Source organism: Xenopus tropicalis, chromosome 7 (assembly GCF_000004195.4).
Source record: "Xenopus tropicalis strain Nigerian chromosome 7, UCB_Xtro_10.0, whole genome shotgun sequence".
Lineage (NCBI taxonomy): Eukaryota > Metazoa > Chordata > Amphibia > Anura > Pipidae > Xenopus > Xenopus tropicalis.
The window spans coordinates 20419936-20445621 of NC_030683.2; the positions used below are offsets into that span (position 1 = coordinate 20419936).

At 42.4% G+C, this 25686-nt stretch overlaps 2 protein-coding genes across 3 annotated transcripts; both read right to left on the minus strand.

The window, feature by feature from the left end:
* Window positions 1-2688: 2688 nt before the first annotated feature.
* Window positions 2689-5988, minus strand: eef1akmt2 (EEF1A lysine methyltransferase 2). 2 transcript variants are annotated; one of them, XM_002937792.5, is made up of 6 exons: window positions 5814-5988; window positions 5043-5108; window positions 3796-3910; window positions 3500-3610; window positions 3055-3271; window positions 2689-2881 (listed from the first exon to the last, which is right to left on the minus strand). In XM_002937792.5, exons 1-6 carry the CDS (start codon window positions 5861-5863, stop codon window positions 2778-2780), a joined length of 663 nt encoding a protein of 220 aa, XP_002937838.1. In that variant the 5' UTR covers window positions 5864-5988; the 3' UTR covers window positions 2689-2777. The 2 variants fall into 2 exon arrangements, with proteins under 2 accessions (XP_002937838.1, XP_031762304.1); XM_031906444.1 differs by lacking the exon at window positions 5814-5988 and adding an exon at window positions 5669-5801 and having other exon boundaries at window positions 2694-2881.
* A 1585-nt stretch (window positions 5989-7573) lies between these two features.
* lhpp (phospholysine phosphohistidine inorganic pyrophosphate phosphatase) lies at window positions 7574-25048 on the minus strand. Its single transcript, XM_002937791.5, has 7 exons — window positions 24843-25048; window positions 12566-12753; window positions 10484-10637; window positions 9339-9402; window positions 9170-9262; window positions 8244-8335; window positions 7574-8037 (listed from the first exon to the last, which is right to left on the minus strand). Exons 1-7 carry the CDS (start codon window positions 24959-24961, stop codon window positions 7935-7937), a joined length of 813 nt encoding a protein of 270 aa, XP_002937837.3. The 5' UTR covers window positions 24962-25048; the 3' UTR covers window positions 7574-7934.
* Between the last annotated feature and the right edge of the window lie 638 nt (window positions 25049-25686).

Sequence of the window (25686 nt, forward strand, 5' to 3'; positions counted from 1 at the left end):
AGGAGTCAGCCTTTAGAACATATACAGTATAGTACATGTGTATAGTATCTGTGGGATGAAATCTGCAGCAAAAGTTCTTAGGTAAAGTTACAGCTGCAGATCCTTCTTTTCAGGCTTCATTTCTGCACTGCCTTCAGTTTGTAATATCTCCCCAGCCCTGTCTGCATCTGTGCCTTGATTGGTCAATTTTACTGTCTGTCAAGAAAGCTGTCAGAGCACAGCTGATTACAGCAGAACCGGAGCTTGCAGGAATAGGAGAAGATTTTCTGGACAGTGCAGAAACAGGGTGTTTTGTTACAGAGTGAGACTCAATGTAACCACTCTAAGGTGGATGGTCCTCCAGCAGGTTGCTATGCCTACAAGAGGGGGGGACAGGAAAGCCATGCTATTGAGACTTGAAGCGAAATGGATTGAGTCTCTTAATAATATTGAACCAAGGGGAATGAATGAGGCTTGGAGTCTCAAATGTTTTCTGTAAACCACAGGACTATACATTGCCAAGCTAATAACCCTTTTAAAAAATATTTTTGCAGATTGAGGCCTATACTGCTTCCTACCTTTACAATGGACTGAACTACCAGATGGTATGAGTAACGTTTTGGATACATAAAGATACTATATATTTTTGTGGTGTTATGTGGATAGAACCTGAGGTAATTTCCATTAATTGCTCTGTTAATGTAATTGTTATACCTGGCCTCTAGATGGAGCTGGTATCCTTATCACGACTTAATTGGTGGAGTGGGGGTTTAAAAAGGTGTTCACCTAGGGGCACATTTACTTACCCATGAACGGGCCGAATGCGTCCGATTGCGTTTTTTTCGTAATGATCGGTATTTGTCGATTTTTCGGAAAATTGTCACGACTTTTTCGTTGCCATTCCGAATGTTGCGCAAAATTTGGCAATTTTTTTGTAGCGTTACTACTTGCGCGAAAAGTCGCGACTTTTTCGTAGCCTTCGCGCCGAGTACAAAAGATTCGGATTCATTCAAGCTTCAGTATGGTGACTTTCCTTGGGCCGGGTTGGAGCTGCAGAGTGCCATTGAGCCCTATGGGAGACTTTCCTTGGGCCAGGTTGGAGCTGCAGAGTGCCATTGAGCCCTATGGGAGACTTTCCTTGGGCCGGGTTGGAGCTGCAGAGTGCCATTGAGCCCTATGGGAGACTTTCCTTGGGCCAGGTTGGAGCTGCAGAGTGCCATTGAGCCCTATGGGAGACTTTCCTTGGGCCAGGTTGGAGCTGCAGAGTGCCATTGAGTCCTATGGGAGACTTTCCTTGGGCCGGGTTGGAGCTGCAGAGTGCCATTGAGCCCTATGGGAGACTTTCCTTGGGCCGGGTTGGAGCTGCAGAGTGCCATTGAGCCCTATGGGAGACTTTCCTTGGGCCGGGTTGGAGCTGCAGAGTGCCATTGAGCCCTATGGGAGACTTTCCTTGGGCCGGGTTGGAGCTGCAGAGTGCCATTGAGCCCTATGGGAGACTTTCCTTGGGCCGGGTTGGAGCTGCAGAGTGCCATTGAGCCCTATGGGAGACTTTCCTTGGGCCGGGTTGGAGCTGCAGAGTGCCATTGAGCCCTATGGGAGACTTTCCTTGGGCCGGGTTGGAGCTGCAGAGTGCCATTGAGCCCTATGGGAGACTTTCCTTGGGCCGGGTTGGAGCTGCAGAGTGCCATTGAGCCCTATGGGAGACTTTCCTTGGGCCAGGTTGGAGCTGCAGAGTGCCATTGAGCCCTATGGGAGGCTTTCCTTGGGCCGGGTTGGAGCTGCAGAGTGCCATTGAGCCCTATGGGAGACTTTCCTTGGGCCAGGTTGGAGCTGCAGGGTGCCATTGAGTCCTATGGGAGGCTTCCAAAATCATGCTAAGTCTGAAGGTTTCGCCCGCCGCTTACGAGCGCTCAATACGAAAAAGTTGCGACAAGATACGAGCGCATCGTAATGGCTACGAAAAACTCGTGGTTTTTTGCACAAAAAAGTCGCGACAATTTCCGAAAAGTCATAAAGGCGCCGAAAAAATCGCAAAAAATACGAAAAAGTCGCAAAATGTTCGTTTTCCAATCGGAATTTTTCCAATTCGGATTCGTGGGTTAGTAAATGTGCCCCCTAGTGTTCTTTATACTGCACCAGAGGAAGGACCCCAGAGGTCCGAAACATGTAGTGCTATGCATCTCTAAACTAATAAACAACACAGAACGCATTTGGCTCTCCAGTGGATTTTTTTTAATTTTTACATGGTACCTATTAGTAGACCTGGCGAAACCTACACCATTGTGATTGAGCCTCCTCACTGAATTTCACATTTCACAGTTTGTATTGCAGTACATGCGAGTGCTGCTCCTACTGTCTGAGGTGTGAACAGGTGAACAATGTGGGAGCCTACAGTCTGAGTCTGAGGTCATACAGGTGTGAACAATACAGGGGATTACAGCCTGAATCTGAGGTGTAAGTAATGCAGGGGGGTCCTGATATAATTTAAAGCTTACACAAAGGTAAGCAGTCACAGCAGGTAACATCTCAGTCTTGGCCACAAGGTGTGTAAGTGAGGATCATATTAATGCATGCCAACCTCTGCAGCAAGATTGTACCCTGTATAATGCAATAGAAAATGTAATATCCCACAAACATGCATGCATACTCATTCGCACTCTCCTCCCCTTAGCAAGCTTCTTAAAAAGAGACTATGACTAGGAACAGCAGTTTCTTTTTATAATCAAATATATTTAATACATAAATGCATATAATTAAAAAATGAATAAATAAACATTTTTCTGTTTTTGCCAAGTCTCTCAAGAGTGGTTTCTCCTCTGTAATACCAATGCAGTAACGCTGTGACCTGCCTTGCCTCCAAAACTAAATGTGGGTGTTGGAAGCTCATCCTTGAATTCAAACTCTGCAAAACAAGAAGACACCAAAAAGGAATATGTAAAGCACAGGAAAATGACCAGCAAGTGTACAGGATCACACGTTGTGTATAGAGAAGCAAGCTGCATATGGCAGGGGTACTGATCCTAGGAAAACATGTAAAAGTAGACCCCCAATTCCTGGCTGCATGAAGCCCCTTACCTTCCCCAAACTGACTAAGTAGTTCCTCCTTGGTCCAGTTGCAGGAAGTTATAATAAAAAGCCCCTGCGCCTTTAGGGCCTGGCATAGCGACCGCACATACTGCTCACGCTTCTCTGTTGCACCTGTCGGATCTAAGCTCACTGCGTCAAATGTTCCTTTATCCAAGCAAACGTCAAACTGCTGTGATGGATGGAAGTCTTCAAGAAAATCTGTGACCTAAAAAAAAGTCACACAGGTGTGTAAATGCAAAACCTTGCCAGCATTAGGGTGCAGGAACTACGTAACCCACAATGCATTGCACTGTGATGTGCTTTTTCTTATTGACATCAAGTGTGCAGGGAATTGTGGGATTAGGAGGATGCAGGCTAAAGGCAGGCTGAGGACAGTCGACTACAGTTACATTTTATTTGAGTCTCAAAGTAGTCACTTGCTTTTGTCTCTTACCTGCAACTGTGCATTTTGGGAGACCCCCTCCTTTTCACATATGCTTTTCGCTAGTTCCACAGCATCACTGCTATAATCTATGCCAGTGAGATTGCAGTAGCCAGACTTTGCCTGTAATGATACCAGAATGCACAACACCATGTTCACACTACGAATACGGTTGTGGCCCTGATGAATGATATTTTTATACCGGAAAATATGTAAGCAACTTCCCCATTATTTCATTGGCTAGCTCTATGGTTAGTGGAACCGAAACAGTAAATGCAGATTAGAGCACCCAATCCATTCATTCTTACCAGTTCCACCAGTAACATGCCATTTCCTGTTCCAATGTCAAGTATGGAAGCAGTCTGTGGTACTTTGTGTGCATTTAGCCATCGGATAACTCTTGCCATACTGCCTTCTCCGAACCTGGCGGAAACAAATCCAGTACAATAATGAAGACTGAACGAGAAATGCACCTTCATGGAAAATTTTAAGCAAAGTACAAACTTTCTCACATGAAAGAAATATGTAATTGGTGTTTTTAATTCATAAAGTCAGTTCAGCTTATTTCACCTCACCTGAGTGCTCGGAATCCTTTACCATTAAGTGGGCAAATTATTTGTTACTTCACATGTTCAAGGGCTACAGCAGCGAAGAGGATGTTAGGAGATGGTGGAATATAGCAGCGAGTTCCTGGTTAACTTTTAGTATGTTATAGAATGGCCAATTCCAGGCAACTTTTAAAATGGTCTCTACTTTTTATCTATAGATTTTTAATTATTTGTCTTCTTTTTCTGACATTTTCCAGCTTTCAAATGGGGGGTCAAGGAGCTGTTAGAGGTTATGAGGCAAATACGTAAGGTTCAATGAAGAGCAGCAGCATTAAAAACAATTCTCGGCCCCCCACACAAAAAAATTGTCAGAGGGACCCGGTGTGCACCTACCTAGCATCCCCCCAAAAAAGTGAAAAAGTTTCATGTTTGCTTCAGAAAGCCTTTTTATATTTTATATAAATAAGCTGCTCTGTAGCCATGGGAGTAGCCATTCAAGGTGGAAAATGAGAAAAAAGGCAAAGCTTACATAGCAGATAACAGAACACTCTTTAGAATACAATGGCAATCTACACAGCTTATCTGTTTTCTGCTATGTACCCTGTGCATTTTCTCAATTTTAATAGCTAACCCTGTGGCAAACCAGCAGTTTTGTGTATATAAATTATAGCAGGGATTTGAATTATACAACTTTTGCAGTGCAGGGCAATATGATATAATATATTAATTACTTGTGTACTTTTTTATTTTTGTTGTTACTGTTCCTTTAAAAACAGAGGAATGGGAGTCAGATCTGAAGTCAGAGTTACCTCTGAACTGAGAAGTCAAAGGATTTATGTACCAATTCCGCAGCCCTGAGCTGTACAGTTCATTTACACCTAATACAGCAAATGTTTATCCTGGGATTGTCTTGTCTTTCCATTTGGGGAATAATGTAAGAAAAAAATATTTCACATAAAAAAAATTATAATTGTGCAACAAATGCCATTATTTCCTTTATAACTCACCATATTTCACCCTCATCACCGTATTCCTTAAATGACTGAAGCTCTCGACTATAAACAGCATCCCAGCTGCAGATAGAGAAACAAATATCAACAAATACTCCAGCAAAATTATATTCTGCTAAATATAGTAATGTCTCATTTTTAATTAATCTATCCAGAATAAAGTTTCATATTTCCATGAGGCAAAGCTTATATTACATTTTAATTATTGTGATTGTTCCCCTTTAAAGCCCAAGTTCTACTTCCCCTATAGATATGCTACTTTACAGCAACCTATCCAGAATTTGTTTTTATTAGTTAAAAGACCTGACCAGAGGTGAAGAATATTAAAGATTTAGGAAACATTAGCATTCCCCAAAAGAAATTAGCTCCTATATATTCATATTTAATGCTAAATTATCCACTGGAAAGCCTTTTATTGGTCAAGCTCCCCCCCCCACACCTGATTGGTTGCTATAGGATACAAGTCAGTAAATTAGTACCATAGCTTTCTCTGGCTTTAGGCACACTTTTTTTCTGTCATGTTACTGCCTAGTCACATCTCAATTAAAATACCCTTACAACCATGTAAAAGTACATTTATAACAGCGAAGAGTTAAACTAATCAAACGTGAAACTATTTTTACATGATAAGAAGTAAACATATGTTGCCAGATAGTTTTGGATGAGATTCCCCTGGATAAGAGACGCTAAAATCAACATGTGCTGGAAGCCTCAAGCTACTTCCGGGTGTACAAACAGGGCGCTCCCCCATTCTATTGTCAAACTTACTGTGCCTTGGTACCCAGTGCTGACGGCGAAAATTCTTCCTCATTGGTCATGTTACCGGGTGGAAATGAGACCGAATATGAAAAAGTGAAGCCAACACCGGCTGTCTCGTCTTTCCCACGTCATGCCACGCAAAGCATGCTGGGTATCCAGGCGCTAAAGGTGATGTCAGCACAGGCGCTTCTAAGGGAGTTTGTAGAACAAGAGCGGTCACGGCTCCGTATAGGGCATCGCAGATGCACTGTCCACATTCTGTCTTAGTTCCCGTATGTCGCAGGCACCAAGGGCTACCAGACCTACTAGCCAGTTTGGTACCGGGTTTAGGTTATGATCTAAATGTATTATCCATGGACCACTTTCCCCATCTTCTGTTACCCCTACTTTTTCATATACTGTCCCATGGAGGAGCATACTTGCCTCTGAAAATAATTATTCTCTGAGGTCTTGGTATTATGCAACATCCTCTTGAGGGATCTCTCATGGACACTTACTTATATTTATATTCCAGTTTATCCTGTTACCCTGTTTTAATAGTGTAAAATCAGGGAAATGCATTACAAATTGGTGGGACCACAAAAAAAGCTGTAAAATCAGGGTGTTAAATTGAGGTTCCACTGTATAGAGATACTGAATGTCCCATGAGCCTCAGTAACACCCATTAAAGGAACAGTAACACCAAAAAATGAAAGTGTATAAAAATAATTATGATATAATGTACTACTGCCCTGCACTGGTACAAAGACTACTATAGTTTATATAAACAAAGCTGCTGTGTAGCATGGGGGCAGCCATTCAAAGGAGAAAAGGCACAGGCACATAGCAGATAACAGATAAAACACTTGTATTCTACAGAGCTTATCTGTTATCTGCTATGTAACCTGTGCCTTTTCTCCTTTTTTCCAGGTTGAATGGCTGCCCCCATGGCTACAGAGCAGCATATTTATATAAGCTATAGTACTGTTCTTAAGCAAATACACAACTTTACCTGTGCAGGGTAATAGTACATTATATTTTAAATACTTTAATACACTTTCATTTTTGGCGTTACTGTTCCTTTAAGAAAGGCCAATTATATCTCAGTGCAACAACAGCCTTTGGTCCTAAAGCAAATAACAATGGCCTGGATTAGCAGAGAGTGTGTAAAGAACATTGTTGGCACAATAAATATGCTATCTGGTTCCTAGCAGCCCCTCTCTCCTCCCTCTTTTGTTACTGGTTTTTGCTTCTATTATTGGATACATTGGGACAGTGAGAATGGCAGAGAATGAAAGCTACTGAGTAACATAGTAATGTAGGTATAGCTGTTGCCAGTTACCTTGCAATCCCCTGAGCTGCTGGGTGTTTAAATACAGCAGTAATATTGTTAAATATAATGATCGCTGCACCAGTCACATACATATGGGTAATACTTCTGATGTCACAACTGTGCAGAATATTTCCAACAGTAGGGACATTTATTTGTTATCACCGGTGATGTTGCCTGCAGGAACCAATCAGCAATTAAAATTAAATGGTCACCTATAAGTTAGAAAACGAGCAAATATCTGATTGGTTGCCTTGCACACAAACAAATATGCCCCTTAGTCGTTCTGACTTTGTAACTAACTGCATCACCCAAACTGTTCAGCCAGCCTTCAGGAGGTGTAACGTTTTTACCAAAAAATCCTCTCGGTTAAAAGACCACACAAAGCTTATTTGTAAGAAACATTTGCCTATAGGAAATGCATATAATTAGGTTCATGTTTAAATAAAACAAAAACACATGACATTAACAGATTTTTTTATTTAAAATTGTACATTAATAGGAAACTGCTTGTATTTACTGTAATACCCATAATCCTTGTCAGGTACTGGCAGGGGCTGATTAATAGGATGTGAAACTAGGTTACTTGAGTCCTTCTTCCAGCATGAGTCTGATGTGCCCCCGTAGCATTCTAGCTTACACTGCTAGGTGAATGCAGACACAGGAAGGGTTAGGTGCCTCAGTATAATCTAGCAGTATTTCTTACTGAAACCTATCCCTTTTATTATTTTATTGGTGGTACAGGATGGTGCCCATTATTTCTGGTGATAAGTATTAGTCTCCAATACTATTTGACACATGATTCTATCAGTGTTTTTCCATCATTGATTAGAGGCACGAGATGCAAGAAGAATATCCACGGCATGCGCTAAATTATCCACATAACCATCAGCAGTAACCTCGGGATGCTTTTCATCACTGGGTCTAGGAAAAAGAAAGGCCTAAGATTAAATGTGCAATTATATACATATGTGAAATAAACTGATTTTCCTCCGACTACTGTAAAGTACAAATCACCAAAAAGACAATTTTGTGGCTGTTCTACACGAAAATCCCCAACACCTTAAGTGCCACGTGTAGGCTATCCCTGCTATAAGGCAATGGGCTGGATCCCATAGCATAGCACTGACCTGTATTTTCCTGTCCTGACGAGTACAGCCCTTATGCCACAGCTCTGTGCTCCACCAATGTCATTCACTATATCATCCCCAATCATGACAGCCTGTTAGGACACAACAACACAATGAAAAAGACTGGCTTCTAGAACAAAATAACTGCCATGGGAGAGAAGAAAAGATTTAAAGGAACAGTAACAATGAAAAATCTAATAGGGTTATGAAATAAAAGGTACTATGTTTGCCTAGGTGCAGTAACCCATAGCAACCAATCAGCAGGTAGAATTTACTGGTCACCTGTTTAAATGCAAACATCTTATTGGTTGCTATAGGTTACTGCTTCTGGGCAAACTTAGTTCTTTTATTACATATGGGGGTTGCAAATTATATTGAAATAGGGCTAAATGGTGCCAGTTACATAATAGTTAGCTGAAGTGCTAAACACCATTATATTCTGCAGGGTTTATCTGTTACCTGCTATGTAATCTGTGCCTTTTCTCCTTTTTTCCCAGCAATTTTTACTGTTACTTTAAGGTGTAGACACGTTTTAGCTTTGGCCATGATAGTAAACATGTATTGTTTCCATAAATTTGCCTACTTTGCTACTGCATATCAAACAGATAGAGCTTGAAAGGACTGGAAACGATTTGAGACAGGAAGTCTGACTTGTAAACAACCATAAAGGAGGCCATACACGGGCACATTTAAGCTGCTGGTTCATGTCCTTTAGACTGATTCGGCAGCCGCCCCAATCGATATCAGGCCCAAAAATTGGACAGGTGTCAAAGGGCAGGTTTGATTTTCCTGTCGGATCGAGGGTCATATTGGCTGGTTGATGCAATCCTTAGACCGATGGCTCCTATACCTTTTGTGATTCGATTGCTTGGGCCTAGGGCCAAATGACTGAATTAGCCTGATACCTGATATTGCCTACTACGTACCTCTTCTGGCTTTGCTCCCATTTCCTCCAAAGCAGACAGGAAAAAGTTTGGTGATGGTTTCCCCACAACTTCGGCTTTGATGTCACAGGCATACTAATAGAGAGATGAAAAGGGATTCCTTACTAACAGTTGAGAAGCAATACACGGGGGACAGGGCAAAGGAAATTACCTCTAGAGCTTTCATATACGCCCCAACATCCAACTTCAGGCCATCTGTTTCCTTATAATAGCGTCTAGAAAATTCAGTGAGCATTATGTCAGAGTGGCAGCACCCAGAGACATAAAATGATAGCTAATAATAAATCCTTTACAATGCTAATGCTTTTAAATATCCATTATAAGAACAAAACAGCATGTAGTGTAATTGGGCTGTCTGAAGTCGTAGGTAAACAACATAAACATTGTGGTTGACAAGCTCAGCTGCCAATATCCCCAGATGGGGCTTCTGCACACATTGCTATTTATTTTGTCAACAATCTATTGCCATGGAACATCATTCAGTCCATACCCCTTTTCCATGCATCTTTTGAAGGCCTGGACCAATTCTTTATATATGTTTTACATAAATGTCACCATGCAAAAGACATGACACTGGCTTTAAAAGGTGCCTAGTCTGCAGAGCCTGCACTTTGAATAGGGTAAACAATTTTGTCAAATGTGTGGGCAAATGTATGAGCATAATACGTGAGTCTACCAGCCACATAAAGGCATATGTAATAAAAGGCACTAAGTTTGCCCAGTAGCAGTAACCTATAGCAACCAACAAGATGTTTGCTTTTAAACAAGCAACCAGTAAATTCCACCTTCTGATTGGTAACTATGGGTTATTGCACCCTGGGCAAACTTTGTACCTTTAATTATATAACCCCCCTTTATATGCATATGACATGAGAATGGACGACACATATATCGAGTGAGTTAGAACGCTTGCTTATTATATGTGCCCCATCCCAGCAGCCTGGTGCAGAAAGTTTTGTACCCTTATTTGTGTGTGTACTGGGTCAAACAGATAGATATAGTTTGGTTTGGGGATCGGGCAGGCTTAACATTTTTATCTACCAATGCACCATCAGAAAATGAAGAGCAGCCACAACTCTTTACTTTGTGGTGTTGCAATCATTCATGCTGTTTGCTCAAATGATCAGAACAACAGAAAGAGAACTATACTATGTGTAGCCCCTTTTATCAGATCAGTTAACCTTCACATTCAGTGGGGTAAACACCATTTTTGCCATGGATGCCCTTTAAGCTAGGGGCTTTTGCTTAATATAGATGTCTTCACTGTACCCCATTACCTGTTTAGAAGCTACTCACCCCTTTCCCAGTGATATAAGGACTGGCTTCTGCAAGTTAATTAAAACCTGGAAGGCACGGTTCACATTCTGGTAGGAAAAGTTTTCAGCAGCATCTCCAATCAGGACGCAGTTGGGGTCTGATGTCTCAATGGATTCAAATTCAGGCAGGAGATCTGTTGTAAGAAGCAGGACACCAATATCAGCACTTTAGCACTTGCAAGGAAAGAATCATTATATGTAGGTTTGTTATTCAGTAAGATGATATACAGTGGAGGAAATAATTATTTGACCCCTCACTGATTTTGTAAGTTTGTCCAATGACAAAGAAATGAAAAGTCTCAGAACAGTATCATTTCAATGGTAGGTTTATTTTAACAGTGGCAGATAGCACATCAAAAGGAAAATCGAAAAAATAACTTTAAATAAAAGATAGCAACTGATTTGCATTTCATTGAGTGAAATAAGTTTTTGAACCCTCTAACAAAAAAAGACTTAATACTTAGTGGAAAAACCCTTGTTTGCAAGCACAGAGGTCAAACGTTTCTTGTAATTGATGACCAAGTTTGCGCACATTTAAGGAGGAATGTTGGTCCCACTCCTCTTTGCAGATCATCTCTAAATCCCTAAGGTTTCGAGGCTGTCTCTGTGCAACTCTGAGCTTGAGCTCCCTCCATAGGTTTTCTATTGGATTAAGGTCCGGAGACTGACTAGGCCACTCCATGACCTTAATGTGCTTCTTCTTGAGCCACTCCTTTGTTGCCTTTGCTGTATGTTTTGGGTCATTGTCGTGCTGGAACACCCATCCACAACCCATTTTCAGTTTCCTGGGAAGGAGGTTGTCGTTCAGGATTTCACGATACATGGCTCCGTCCATTTTCTCGTTAATGCGAGTAAGTTGTCCTGTGCCCTTAGCAGAAAAACACCCCCAAAGCAAAATGTTTCCACCCCCATGCTTGACGGTGGGGACGGTGTTTTGGGGGTCATAGGCAGCATTTTTCTTCCTCCAAACACAGCGAGTTGAGTTAATGCCAAAGAGCTCTATTTTGGTCTCATCAGACCACAGCACCTTCTCCCAGTCACTCACAGAATCATTCAGGTGTTCATTGGCAAACTTCAGACGGGCCTGCCCATGTGCCTTCTTGAGCAGGGGGACCTTGCGAGCCCTGCAGGATTTTAATCCATTGCGGTGTAATGTGTTTCCAATGGTTTTCTTGGTGACTGTGGTCCCTGCTAATTTGAGGTCATTAACTAACTCCTCCCGTGTAGTTCTAGGATGCTTTTTCACCTTTCTCAGAATCATTGACACCCCACGAGGTGAGATCTTGCGTGGAGCCCCAGAGCGAGGTCGATTGATGGTCATTTTGTGCTCCTTCCATTTTCGAACAATCGCACCAACAGTTGTCACCTTCTCTCCCAGCTTCTTGCTAATGGTTTTGTAGCCCATTCCAGCCTTGTGCAGGTCTACAATTTTGTCTCTGACATCCTTGGACAGCTCTTTGGTCTTTCCCATGTTGGAGAGTTTGGAGTCTGCTTGATTGATTGATTCTGTGGACAGGTGTCTTTTATACAGGTGACTAGTTAAGACAGGTGTCCTTAATGAGGTTGACTAATTGAGTAGAAGTGTCTAACCACTCTGTGGGAGCCAGAACTCTTAATGGTTGGTAGGGGTTCAAAAACTTATTTCACTCAATGAAATGCAAATCAGTTGCTATCTTTTATTTAAAGTTATTTTTTCGATTTTCCTTTTGATGTGCTATCTGCCACTGTTAAAATAAACCTACCATTGAAATGATACTGTTCTGAGACTTTTCATTTCTTTGTCATTGGACAAACTTACAAAATCAGTGAGGGGTCAAATAATTATTTCCTCCACTGTAATTGGGTATGGGTCTGAATACTATAGCAAGGCACTGTATATCTAAGTGGTGCTCGCTGGGGCAGAAAGGTATGTGCTCTAACAATTATATGTGCAATCAAAATGACTTGTGTGTTACTTCATCGATGGTGCATCCTAAAGGAGACTACAAATCTAACTTCCTCGCTCTGTTGGTGTCAATTTGCCACTAATAATTTTCCCGTGTGATTTTAGACTAAAACAAACCATCGTGCACCAAGAGGTGGGGCCGTAGTCCTTGCTCTTTCATCAGACGTGTGGCTGCAGGGCCTGGAGCAGTCACCTCTTCTTTAGATATACTGAAGCCAAATCGCTGTAGTTTCTGGGCAAAATGACTCCGTGTGGCTTGGGATTCATTGGTGCAGAAACGTAGCTTTAGCCCAGCCTGTCTTATCCTGTAAATAAGTAAAATATATGCAGAATCAGCGGTACAGAACTAATGGGATGCTATGAAGATCCTATACCAATATTTACAGTGGTTTCCATAAAACACACATAGGAGATTTAGCTACGATGGAAAGGCTATGGTCTTTATCATCCGGACAGATGGGCATTGTTTTTCTGCTCCTCTGGCAGCTGGGAACTCCACCCAAACGCAGCTTTTTGAAAAGTAAACATAATTTCAAGCAAGTATATTAGGAGTTTCTGTTTTGTGTGGGACTCTTTAACAAATTTTGGGTGGGAAGCTGGAGTTCCCCTTTAATGTTTGAATAGTTATTCTTATATGTGAAAGAAGACACAAAGTTTGCCTGGGTGCAGTAACCCTAAGAAACCAATAATTTTCCTTTTAAAAAGGTGACAAGTAAATGCTACCTTTGGATTGGTGGCTATATATGACTAGGCCTGTAAAACTTTTCACTTTTAATTATATAACTCTCTTAATATTCTAAATTCCAGCAACAAATTTCACATATCAACGTGTCTGAACCTGATTTATATGGAGCCTATCTCAGATAGGGTGTTGTGGGGCAGCAGGGCAGGTAGTGGCCCCTATGACAGGTGGGGCAGAAGATGGCACAGCATTGCTTTGCACACAAACTTAGGAAACAGCATAAGGTCATGGTGGCTCAGCGACTGACGCTGCCATCAGCAATCTAAGGTTAAACTCAGCTCCGGCACTTGTCCCCGGCCATCAGACAGATGAAAATTATACAGTAAACACTTAGCGTGTAATTGCCCTTCATAACATCAGCTTTTCTCTTTTAAATGAGGCCATTTGGATAAAGACATAACGAGATCCCAATGCAGGCTGCTAATGTGCCAGTGATGGGGGCACACGCAGAGGGTAATGATGCAGGTGAGCAAAGCAGCCCAGGGACCAATTATCCCTAATGAATGACTGTGCGACCTTCTCAGAACAGTGAGCAGCATGTGTCAGTGGGAGAAGGGACTGAGGCACAGCATCTGTTCTTCCATGTACTAACAAATCCTCTTAAGCACATTGCCAAGCCATGTATTCCAGCCCCAAATGCTATATTCTGCACATGCGTACTAGCACATTAATGTACTCTAATACACACTCATTAAACCGGGGTGCACAAAGCCATCGCTGAGACACTGAACCCTGGACAACTAGAGTCAAGTTTCATTTCTAGATGTGCCTTGTCTCATACCTTGCTCCACACCAAAGGGACAGTATACCCCCCTTTTCAATATTAAATAGGGCTTGTGCTGAACCTTTCTTTTGCCTCTTCTTTTAATTAGGAAATTAAATTTCTTGCAATAAACTGGGAAAAAATTGAAAATGAAAGTAAAGCCATATTCTACTTCCTGATCCCAAATATCAAAATCAAACAAAGCAGCAGCCTACTAAGAAGGCCCCCTAAACAAGAAAAAATTTGCAGGATTAGAAACAATGTGACTTAACATAAAATTGCTCTTGGTGCTGATCAGTCACTCCTGCCTTCCATTTCAAATGGGGGCCCTGGAGCTACCGCCGGACCATGGGTAGCTCCAGGGTTCCCTCAACACCCTGCATCTATCAGTGCAGCAAAAGAATAGTGCACAAGCATCACTTCCACAGCAAACACCAGAAATCATACCAGAGAATATATGGCGCACCCAAGTTGCATGAAGAGAATCGCCCATGTACGTCTGCAATGATGCCAGAATTCTGGGGGAAAATGCTGCATTCAGGGAAAAAAAAGCTGGCAATTGCACTCTGCTCCCTGCACTTGCAGACATAAATTAGCCCTTATATCTTGCATATCATTGTCTTTATACAGTAGGGAGCACTCATGCAACCAAACCCATGGAAACAGATTATGCTGTTATATTGCTGCCTGGAAAGGTTAGGTAAGTATAATAGCACTCTCTTAGGCTCATGCCACACCAACCGAAAAACGTTTGCCTAAAATACGCACTATACGCTGTATCGCGTTTTTTTGCAGATTTCAGCTACATGTGCCTGCACCCGAGCGTATTCCATTCATTCGGGTGCAGGCAGAGGTAGGAGCGTATGGCGTGTATATATATATATATATATATATATATATATATATATATATATATATATATATATATATATATATATATATAGAAACGAGTTGCTGGAAAGCTGCACACCATAAGAACAAGATAATACCTGGGTGCTCATGCAGGAGGTATAGATACTCAGGGTAGGATTGACAGCACACGCAGGGTTTGCATATGAAAAATCACAACTTTGTGATTTTTCATATGAAAACCCTGCGTGTGCTGTCAATCCTACCCTGAGTATATATATATATATATATATATATACGCCATACGCATGGTGTGGAATTAGCCTTTTTGCCATTGCCTTTCACTGCATATGCCTGAAAATGCCGACTTGAGTTTTTGGGGGCAAAAATCCATCTGTTTGTAATGCTTGGTGTGTTATCAACTTAAATGTAAATATAGTAATGTGTAAAGAAGCAATGTTCTTGGCATATGATAAGCTTGGTCTTCCCTGACTTCCAGAGGGTAAATGAAAGATAAACACATTTATATACTGTATTTTCCCTTAGGGTAACGGCAAATAGGACAATTCCCTGTTGCTGGCATCCAGTGGAGGTCAGCGATGGTGGCCTGTCTCCAGTTCTAATATTAGGTATTTGGTGATGCACACCGTCAGTATAGTAATCAAGAGAGTGGGTGCTCACTGCAGGGGTCCCCTGGGAGATCCCCAAGTTGCATAGAAAGTAGGAGAAAAGCAGGGCATTTCAAAATAGTATTTGCAAATGTATTACTTACATAAAAAACAACGCTTTTCAACCATCACCAAATTTACATGAAAAACCTTTTCTCCTACTTTCCAATGTTGATTAATGGCGTGCACCTTACCTGCACATGGTGTGGTGCAGGGCCGCTCCTGCCACGAGGCTAGGTGATAACTTTGTATCAGGTGGAAGTGAGTGGCCACTCACAAGGGGTGGCAAAAAGCCACTTCTGGTAACTTTAAAAGCTAATTTTTTCTTTGCAGCTCTCTCTGCACTAGTGATGTGGCCCCCTCTGGACCCACTCTGTCGCTAAAGTTGTAAGCATGGAGCGGGAGAGAGGGGGCTGCATTGGGACTGCTGCTGCCTGGTATGGTGATTGGAGGACCTCTAAGCTTAAACCACTCAAGAACAGCCAGGGCACCCACCATGGCTGCCATCAGAAACTTTGGGGCCCTGTACAAGTTATTTATATACCTCCCCCAAGCGCACAGTACCATAATTTTCACTACACCCCTTGTGTGTGCAACATAAACTGCTGATGTTACTCTATAATAAGCAGTTCATATAAAGAGTTCCATTGATAAATGTGCTAGTTAACGATCAGTTCTTTGGGGTTCAGTGGAGTTTGCCCCAAGTTTAAACCCTACACTCCTTCCTGCCCCTGCTCTGTCCTGTTATTGATATGGAAGTTACGTAAGTTTTTTGCATAAGTTATATTAAGTGCATAAGTTTAGGGGCCCAATGATCTTGCTGTGGGGCCCAATAACTAGTAGTAGTTCATAAGAATAGTAAAAATAATCTGCTATGTCTGTATTTTAACTGGGGTCAGTGAAGTTTATATGTAAGTTACTTAAATTTCTTTGGAAGTATCTTAAGTTTTTGCATAAGTTATATAAATTATATATTGATGTTGCTGTGGAAATGCAATAACCAGTCATTCCCCTGCATAGAAGATACACATAATTCAGTAAATATATGCCAATATAAACTTCTGCTGTTGTGCTATAATAAGCAGTTCATATAGATAGTTAAAATCAATAATTAATTTGATAATAAGTCTTCAATGTATTCGTGGGCAGTGGATTTTACCATAAGTTTTTCCATTTATTGGTCGTCAGTGGAGTTTGCCCCTGTCAAGCTTCTCTGCATTGTCTTTAGCTCGAGTTATGAAAGTTACATAAGTTAAGGCAACATAAGTACTGTATATACTCGAGTATAAGCCTAGTTTTTCAGCACCCAAAATGTGCTGAAAAAGTGACCCTCGGCTTACACTCGAGTCGGGTGCCATGGGTCCCTCCAGACTAGCACCTTCTGTCCTTTGTGTGCAAATTAGGCCCCCCGCAACCAGACCCTCCAGTGCCCTGAGCCGCTCCCAGTCAAAATACTTATTTCTGCTTACGTGTCTTCCGGGACCAAGTCAGCTGCCAGTTTGCCAATGTGCAATGAGCGTGGGGTAGTACTCATTGTTTTTGTTGACCATCTTCTCCGCTTACAGAGCTAGTTTACTGTTTTTCTTTGAAATAAATGTTTAAAAACATATACCCCACTGATGCCTCAATTAATGTAATTTTATTGGTATTTATTTTGATTATTGAAACTTAGCACTAACTGCTGCATTTCCCACCCTAGGCTTATACTCGAATCAATAAGTTTTTCCAGTTTTCTTAGGTAAAATTAGCTACCTTGGCTTATATTCGGATCGGCTTATACTCGAGTATATACGGTAAGTTTCTAGGCAGTTTTTGGGGAAGTTATGTAAATTGCGCAAGTTCCATTATTTACGTACCCTTTATATCTGCCCCCCTAACGGAACTGGATTTCACCGGGCCCAGCACAACTGTACCCCCTCTCCCTCCCCCAATGGCGGCCCTGGCACCCACCATTAAAGGGCTCCTACCATCCAAAAAGTGTTTCCTCCACCAGAGGTGAATTCTTTTCCCCCGCAAAAATCACCCCCCCTCCCCGAGCACTAGGCCACATGGACCAGGAGGGAGCTTCTGGTGCGAGTGGCCATGTTGTGGCACTAAGAATTGTACCACAGCTTTCTCTAGTGGGACGTTAAGCTCATGTGCATACCAAGTGTGCCAGGAGAAGCGCTTATTATCATTATGCACATGTGTGACACTAAACATGGCTGTCCGCACTGTGAGCTTCCTTCTGGTGCAGGCAGTGTAGCATTTTTCAGGGGGATAAACTTTTTTTACCCCAACCAAAGTGTGGGCTGTATTAGTCCCTACCTCCAGTGGGGGAACGATTCTTGGGTCATAGGTATCCTTCAAACAACATTAGGAGCACGGGGCATTTTGACCAGTGCTGTTTTCCACTGGATATGTGACCTGTAAGCAAATGGCCTAAAGGCCCCCATACACGGCCCGATAGAAGCTGCTGATATCGGTCCCTTGGACCGACTCGGCAGCTTATCTGCCCGTGTAGGGGCAGAAACGAACGGGCTGGCCGACCGATATCTGGCCTGAAATTGGCCAGATCTCGATCGGCCAGGTTAGAAAATCCAGTCGGATCGGGGACAGCATCGGCTCGTTGATGCGGTCCCCAAACCGACTGCCCCATTGCCGCCTACATAATCCGGTCGTTTGGCCCCAGGGCCAAACGATCGGATTATTTTTTTTTTTAACTTCAAGCTCCCCGATATCTCCCACCCGTAGGTGGGGATATCGGGGGAAGATCCGCTCGCTTGGCGATCTCGCCAAGCGAGCGGGTCTTACCGTGTATGGGGACCTTAATGCTCTGATGTAGGGTCCAATCTATGCATTCCGACACCACGGAGCTGCCTGCCGCTGCCACCTATTCCTGGTCATTGGAAAGAGATTATAGGGCAAGAGGCTAATCTAATCCCAATTTCGTTAGACAATGCCCCCTCTGATCTTTTATGACTTCCACAAAACATCTGTGTTAGTAAAACAATTACCTGCCTAAATGCCTGTGTGCTATGTAATCATTAATTGGCCTCTGGCAGGAATTTCAATTGTGCTTGTGGCATCTGTTCCCTCGTTAAAGAGACAGAAAGTGCAATGACTAACGATGTCGCATTTATTGCGGCGACAGAAACCATTCCAGAGATGGAGTGTCCAATAACAGAGTCAATCAAAATAAAAACCCAGGATGTTCAATGTTCATTTTAAAAAAATCTGTCTGCTGGATTGTGCCCTTTCATTTTAATTAATATGGCTGGGTTCGCTTTTTTACCTCAACTGTCTAATCACAAGCAGGGGAAAATTGCAATTAGAGTCAAATAATCAAATTAGGCAAATTTGGAAATATCCAAACCTGCTCATCTCATTTTTTATATATTTATATGTCATATAGATGATTGTATCATTTGAGGTAAGTAAGGGTAGAAAAAGAAACACTTTATTCCTTGTTATGGTGCTTGTGTAGCCTTAGAACCCTGGGGCAAGTTACTGTTCTCCTTGTAAACCTGCCCTGAAGTCCCCAGTAATTGTGCCTATAGTGACATATTGCTTCCTAATGACAGGTCACATGATGCCATTCACTAATTTATTATTGGAAAACTATAGCCCTACTTAAATACTTAACCAACTGATATTTTATATTATATTAATTAGCTTATTAAAGAATCTCACCAAACTGGAATGGCATTGCACAATGACTGATAAAGCTTGGACAAGGGTCAATACACATGGGCATTTTTGTGCAATTCTCAAACACGTTGGCAAGGGCAAAATTGTGCCCTTAGCACACTGTAATGTGTAGTATTTTGCCCAATCTCAGTTCCCCAAGTATAGGCACTGAGCCTGGCCCGGACTGGCAATCTGTGGGTTCAGGCAAATGCCAGAGGGGCTGCTGTAAGGTGCCATAGACACTCACTATTTATTGGGCTGGTGGGGGGCTTTTTGGGCCCCTGTGTTCTTGAAATGCCAGGGCCTATTTTGAAATTCCATCCATACCTGACGTGAGTTTAAGGTTCACTCCAACACATGGGTAGAACTCATTTAACAAGGTAAAGGTGCGGGTAAATGTACCCTAAGGGAAGCAGACAGTGATTTGTACCCCATGTGTAGTCTCCCCATGAATGCATGGCATTTACATTTCTGAACCACCCAATGCACAAGAACATTGTCCCTTCAAGTGAAAGTCAGAACAGGCAAGGTCTAGCACATTTAAGGTGGCCATACACGGGCCAATTGTAGCTGGCGATATTGGTCCCTTGGACCGATTCGGCAGCTTATCGGCCTGTGTAGGGGCAGGAACGAGGGGCATGCCCGACCGATATCTGGCCTGAAATTGGCCAGATATCGATCAGGCGGGTTAAAAGGTTTAGTCGGATCAGGGGCCGCATCGGCTCGTTGATGCGGTCCCTGAACTGACTGCACCCATTGCTCCTGTTATAATTCGATGGGGCCAAACTATCGAATTAGCCTACATTTTCCCGATATCGCCCACCCATAGGTGGGGATATCAGGAGAAGATCCACTCACTTGGCGACGTCGCCAAGCGAGCAGATTTAACGTGTATGGCCACCTTTAGTTGTGTGTTATGTAAATATAAAGAAAACTTGGTTGTACTACGCTATGCATGGTGTCGCTCTATACACCTAATTTATTAATCGTTCACTGGCACTTATACTGTAAGGCACTTATACTGTAATGTCACCCACTGTGACCTATAGCACTTATATTTGCCTATTTGTGTCTGTTAGTTACCCTCCCATATAGATTGTAAGCTCTACGGGGCAGGGACCTCCTTCATCTTGTGTTTCTGACTCTTATTGCAACTGTACCTTGTATTTATTTGTATTTATTGTTGTACTTTGTATTTATCCATTATCTTTAACCCCCTGTCTGTATTAATGAATTCTACTGTACAGCGCTGCGTACATAAGTAGCGCTTTATAAATAAAGATATACATACATACATACATACTGTGGCGTTAGCCCCAAAGGACCAACACTGAAAATTCATGCGCAGTAACAGTCTTGGCTACGTATCTAGAATTGGTCATGACTTAAGGCCCCCATACACGGGCCGACTATAGCTGCCGATATCGGTCCCTTGGACCGATTCGGAGAGCAGAGCGGTCTGGCCGACCGATATCTGGCCTGAAATCTGGCCTAAATGCTCCCCGATATCGCCCACCCGTAGGTGGGGATATCGGGGGAAGATCCGCTCGCTTGGCGGTATGGGCACCTTTACACTGTATTAAATCACTTTCATCTCCATTGTCTGAAAAGTCCATATAGGAGTAAAGTGACAGACATGCATTTATGATGTCTGTTAAAAAGGCTGAAAGAATTCGTCATGGCTATTAAGAAGACTCATGTTTGGCATCACTGAATAACAAACAGGGAGGAGCAGGTTAGCTATAAATGCCCAATTTATTCTGAAGCTATTGGGAACCCCCCTGTGGGGTGGGATTACTTTATGAGCTATCTCGGCTTGCCGCCTTCACAATCCGTCTCTTGTTCAGTCTGTCATGGGCTAGAGATGACCAGCAGTTACCAGCTGGTCTATAGCACTTACTTCTCTAGATTGCTCCTATAGGTCCTGCTATCAGAAGCCGTGTCCATCCTGACAACAGGCCACTGTAAATGTCCAACTAGCCCAGCTATTCGTATGCAAACAGAAGTAATGAATAGTCACACCATGGCTGTGATCTTATGGAGGTGCTACACACCCCTTTGTTCCATGACAAAGGCCAGACACACTTACATACGCAAACACAAGCTGCTTTGGTCAATGCGCAACTCAGGTACAGAAATATCAGCCCATCCCCATCGAAATTGTACCCTCTAACCCTACAGGGCTCATTTTCTAAAACAGTTGCAAAACTGAATAAGTATAAAACCCTTAACTCAATATCAAACAGTAAAACAATGCTTTAAGATTCATCCCACCTTGGTAATTTAACTTTTGGTCAGGGTCCCTGTATAGTAAAGGCATGTTTATTGCAAATCACCCCAATTACCCAAATTGCAAAAAAGTGTTCATGCAACTGACAGCAGCATTCTAAGAATTTGCAATAAATAAGTGTATCATCCTTTTTGATATTTTTGTGTTCTCAAACTCTAAGGCAGGAGTGGGATTTCAGCTGCAATTTGATTGCTAGGGCTTAATTCCCCTAGCAAATTTAGACAACAATCAGAAGGGAAGATCATCAGGAATGAAAGGAAAAGGGCCAGAATAAAAAAAGGAAACTGAACTCTTACAGATAAGCTGTTTATTTATTACCAGGGTCAGCGACCCCAACATCCAGATAGCAATAACCATTTGAAAAGCTGCTTGAAAGAGGTCCATCTATTCCATAGTAAAACCAAAACAGGTCCATCTTTTCCATAGTAAAACCAAAAGAAGTCCATCTATTCCATAGTAAAACCCAAACAGGTCTATCTATTCCAGCGATCCCCAACCTTTTTTACTTGTGAGCCACACTCAGATGTAAAAAAGTGTTGTGGACTGTTGCCCTGCAGGAGGCTCTGCTTGGGGTAAAAGTGTGTCTTTGTGCTTCCAAAACTTGCCTCCAAGCCAGAAATGTAAAAATAGCACCTATTTTGAGGCCACTGGGAGCAACATCAAAGGGGGTGGTGAGCAAAGTGTTACTCACGAACAGCTTGTTGGTGATTACTGATCTATGATACCTATATTATATATGTGTATATATATATATATATATATATATATATATATACATAATGGGTAAATCTTTAATTAATTCCCCCCTCCCCAGATTCTAGATACTAAGTAAACTGTCATTGTCTTAGCCTGCCTGGGCTCTATCCTACTGTTTAAGACAGCTGGTCCTGTTTGCTCCTCCTTTTTTGTGTTGGGAATGTCCACAACAGCACACGCTGTAAATGTCCAACCAGCCCAAGCATTCATATGCGTTTGTTACAGCTTGTACCAGGGCCTCCTGAGCTGTATGGGTATATGTGTAACCTTATGTGTTATACTGTACAAACAAACTGACATGGCCTAAATAAATTAATATAAATAGACTCCAACTAAATATAGCTGAAACTGTATCCAGCACAAACACATGGGTCTGCTCTGCGTAGCTTGCGCTGCCAATAATGGCCTGAATAATCACTGAGCCAGTATGCAGTCTACAGCACGAGGATGAATTATATAATACACTGCCATCTAATGTAACACACTTTTTGGTCTGATTATGCAATGCCCAACAACAGGGCAGGCAGGATCACAGAAAATGATGCCATATGAAAAACACTAAATTGTATTTATTTATTGGCTTTATAATTACATTTAAGTGCATTCATTTTTTCCCTTTTAAAAAAATGTAGTGGGTAGGTATTCCAGACCATCTCTGATGCTGAGGGTGCCAGTTTTCATAACAAACCTCCATTTTTCCCCTTAACCCTTTCCATGATGAGCATGTACATTCTATATTGTTGGCAAGGGGTAAAAGTAACAACGTGCCAACAATGCAGAATATGACTTTTCTCCATACACATATACATATCACTCATGTTCACTGCTCAGATGATCTAATGGCACCTACTTTGGTGCGTCAGGTCCAAGGTGCAGTTTGCAGCTTTTCGGACCTAGTGTGGGTTCAGAATTATCAGACCAATAATTTTCATTCCATGGGAATCCGTAGTTTAGAAAATTTCGGTCAGATAATGATAAAATCTGCGCATATATTGCGTATCTGACACTATCCCTTGGGGACCAACAATGCATTTATCGTATGACTGGTGTCTAACAACTTTCATGTTCAGAACATCCTCCGATTTTATATTTTTAGGGCTTTAGCCTACAATTTCAGTCTGAATGCTGGTTTCAGATCTTTGAATCTAAACGTACGACAGATATCCGAACGTTTGGCAGAAGAAGACTAAAATCTGAATGTGTATGGCCAGCTTTAGTATCACACAAGTGAGGGGACATTTGGATGCCCATGTCTTGTCATAAGATGTGCTTGCACCAAAATACACACCAGTGTAAACCTCTGCCCTGGTTATGCCACAAATAATCATTACAAAATAAAATGCTCATACCAGTCAACACCGCTGAGTTTTCCAGGAGTTACCTGGTTTAGGACACTCTCCCCAGGACTCCATCACTCCATGGCATTCTCCCGTTTTTTAAAATTTCCCCTTCTGAGTAAGACACGTGCATGCACGGTGAGCATTTAGATATGTGCAAGGGCCCCTGGGCATCTGCAGTGACATCACTCAATAGGCCACGGCCATATTTTAAGGCGCCATACCTACACATGCCGCAGAATGTTTTTATTTATTTCAATTTTTTACTCCAATGCCTGCCATAGGATTAGAGTTGCCACCTGGCTGGTATTTTACTGAACTGGCTGGTACAAAAATTATGGTTGATGCCAATGTTATAATAGGGGGAAAAAATGCAAAAATTTAGGAAAGCTAGTATTTTTTACAGGAAAAGGTGCAACCGTACGTGCGATTAAAGGTGAGAGCTACACAACTTTTTTTGTCTTTTATTCATGACTTACGTTACTCTGTAAAGTTTGTGACTATAGGAAAAGGGACTTTATACAAATAACCGACTGCAAAATCACATTTGTTTAATATAACATAATAGGCAACTAATGCTGAAATGTTGTTTCCCAAACAGAGCCGGCACTCTGGGTGGGAGAAACATCAGCACTTTTGCCAAGAATTGCCCACTGGAAGTATTGCTCCATTTGCCCTATTGGGCCCTCCATACTACTGCCCCTCCATACTACTGCCCCTCTATACTACTGCCCCTCCATACTACTGCCCACTATACTACTGCCCCTCTATACTACTGCCCCTCCATACAACTGCCCCTCCATACTACTGCCCCTCCATACTACTGCCCACTATACTACTGCCCCTCCATACAACTGCCCCTCCATACTACTGCCCCTCCATACTACTGCCCCTCCATACTACTGCCCACTATACTACTGCCCCTCTATACTACTGCCCACTATACTACTGCCCCTCCATACTACTGCCCACTATACTACTGCCCCTCTATACTACTGCCCCTCCATACAACTGCCCCTCCATACTACTGCCCCTCCATACTACTGCCCCTCTATACTACTGCCCACTATACTACTGCCCCTCTATACTACTGCCCACTATACTACTGCCCCTCTATACTACTGCCCCTCTATACTACTGCCCCTCTATACTACTGCCCCTCTATACAACTGCCCCTCTATACAACTGCCCCTCCATTGTACACAGGCAGTGCTGCCTTTAGCGCTAAAACCCTCGTACTGGGAGATTACCAGATTACAAGGCACAAGCCGCTCGCCCCACCCACCAAGTTGGAAGCCACGCCCCCTCCGAACAAGTCACCTGTTTACTGCATCTACAGAGCCTTGAATCGCACTCCCGCCGCCGGACCCACCGCTGTCATACAGGACTCCGCTAACGTCAAGCAACACGGCCCGTACATTATTCGCCCATGACGCCATAACTCGCTGGGCTAGCTACCCGACAAAGAGCTCAGTCAGGGAAACTCTTCTCCAATGTCGTCACGGACAGTGCGATGCATTGTGGGATATGTAGTTCAGGCGGTCACGTGATCGTTGTATCAGAACCCATCGTTTTTGTGTGACTGAGATTTCACCTGGAAAAGTTGTTGCTATATAACCAATGCCTAAGGCACAGTGCTAAATCAAGTAAAGGGAAAGCTCTATGATTTACAACGAATTAATAAAAATCTATTATTTGGTAAAATACAATGCAATTTGTAAAAAGCAGCTTTGAAAATAATAAACAGTACTGTATAATAAATAGTGCCTTCCATATATTGTGTCACAACCATTTTTAGTGCTTTTTGTGAGCACACCTGAAGATCATCTTTTTACACAGGTGTAACCCCTATTAGGCTGTAAAACAGTCAAACCCAGGTTAGTATTAGTTTAGAGTATGGGGTACATGCGACTCAATCCTTCAGGATGGGCCTTCGCTAAATGGAAGTGAACAGTGAAGCTAGGGTGTAGTGCAACTAAAACTCACTGTAGCTGTGTGCAGTGCAGATTAGTAAAGATGGACGCCAGAAGGTTCTTGCAGTTGAACAATAGAACTGATTTATTGTCAAAGACAATCAATGTGCAGGGTTATTGCATATACTCACATACAGATGTTATATGAGGATAATGTTATAAGAGAGGATGCACACCGGTATATCCTACCT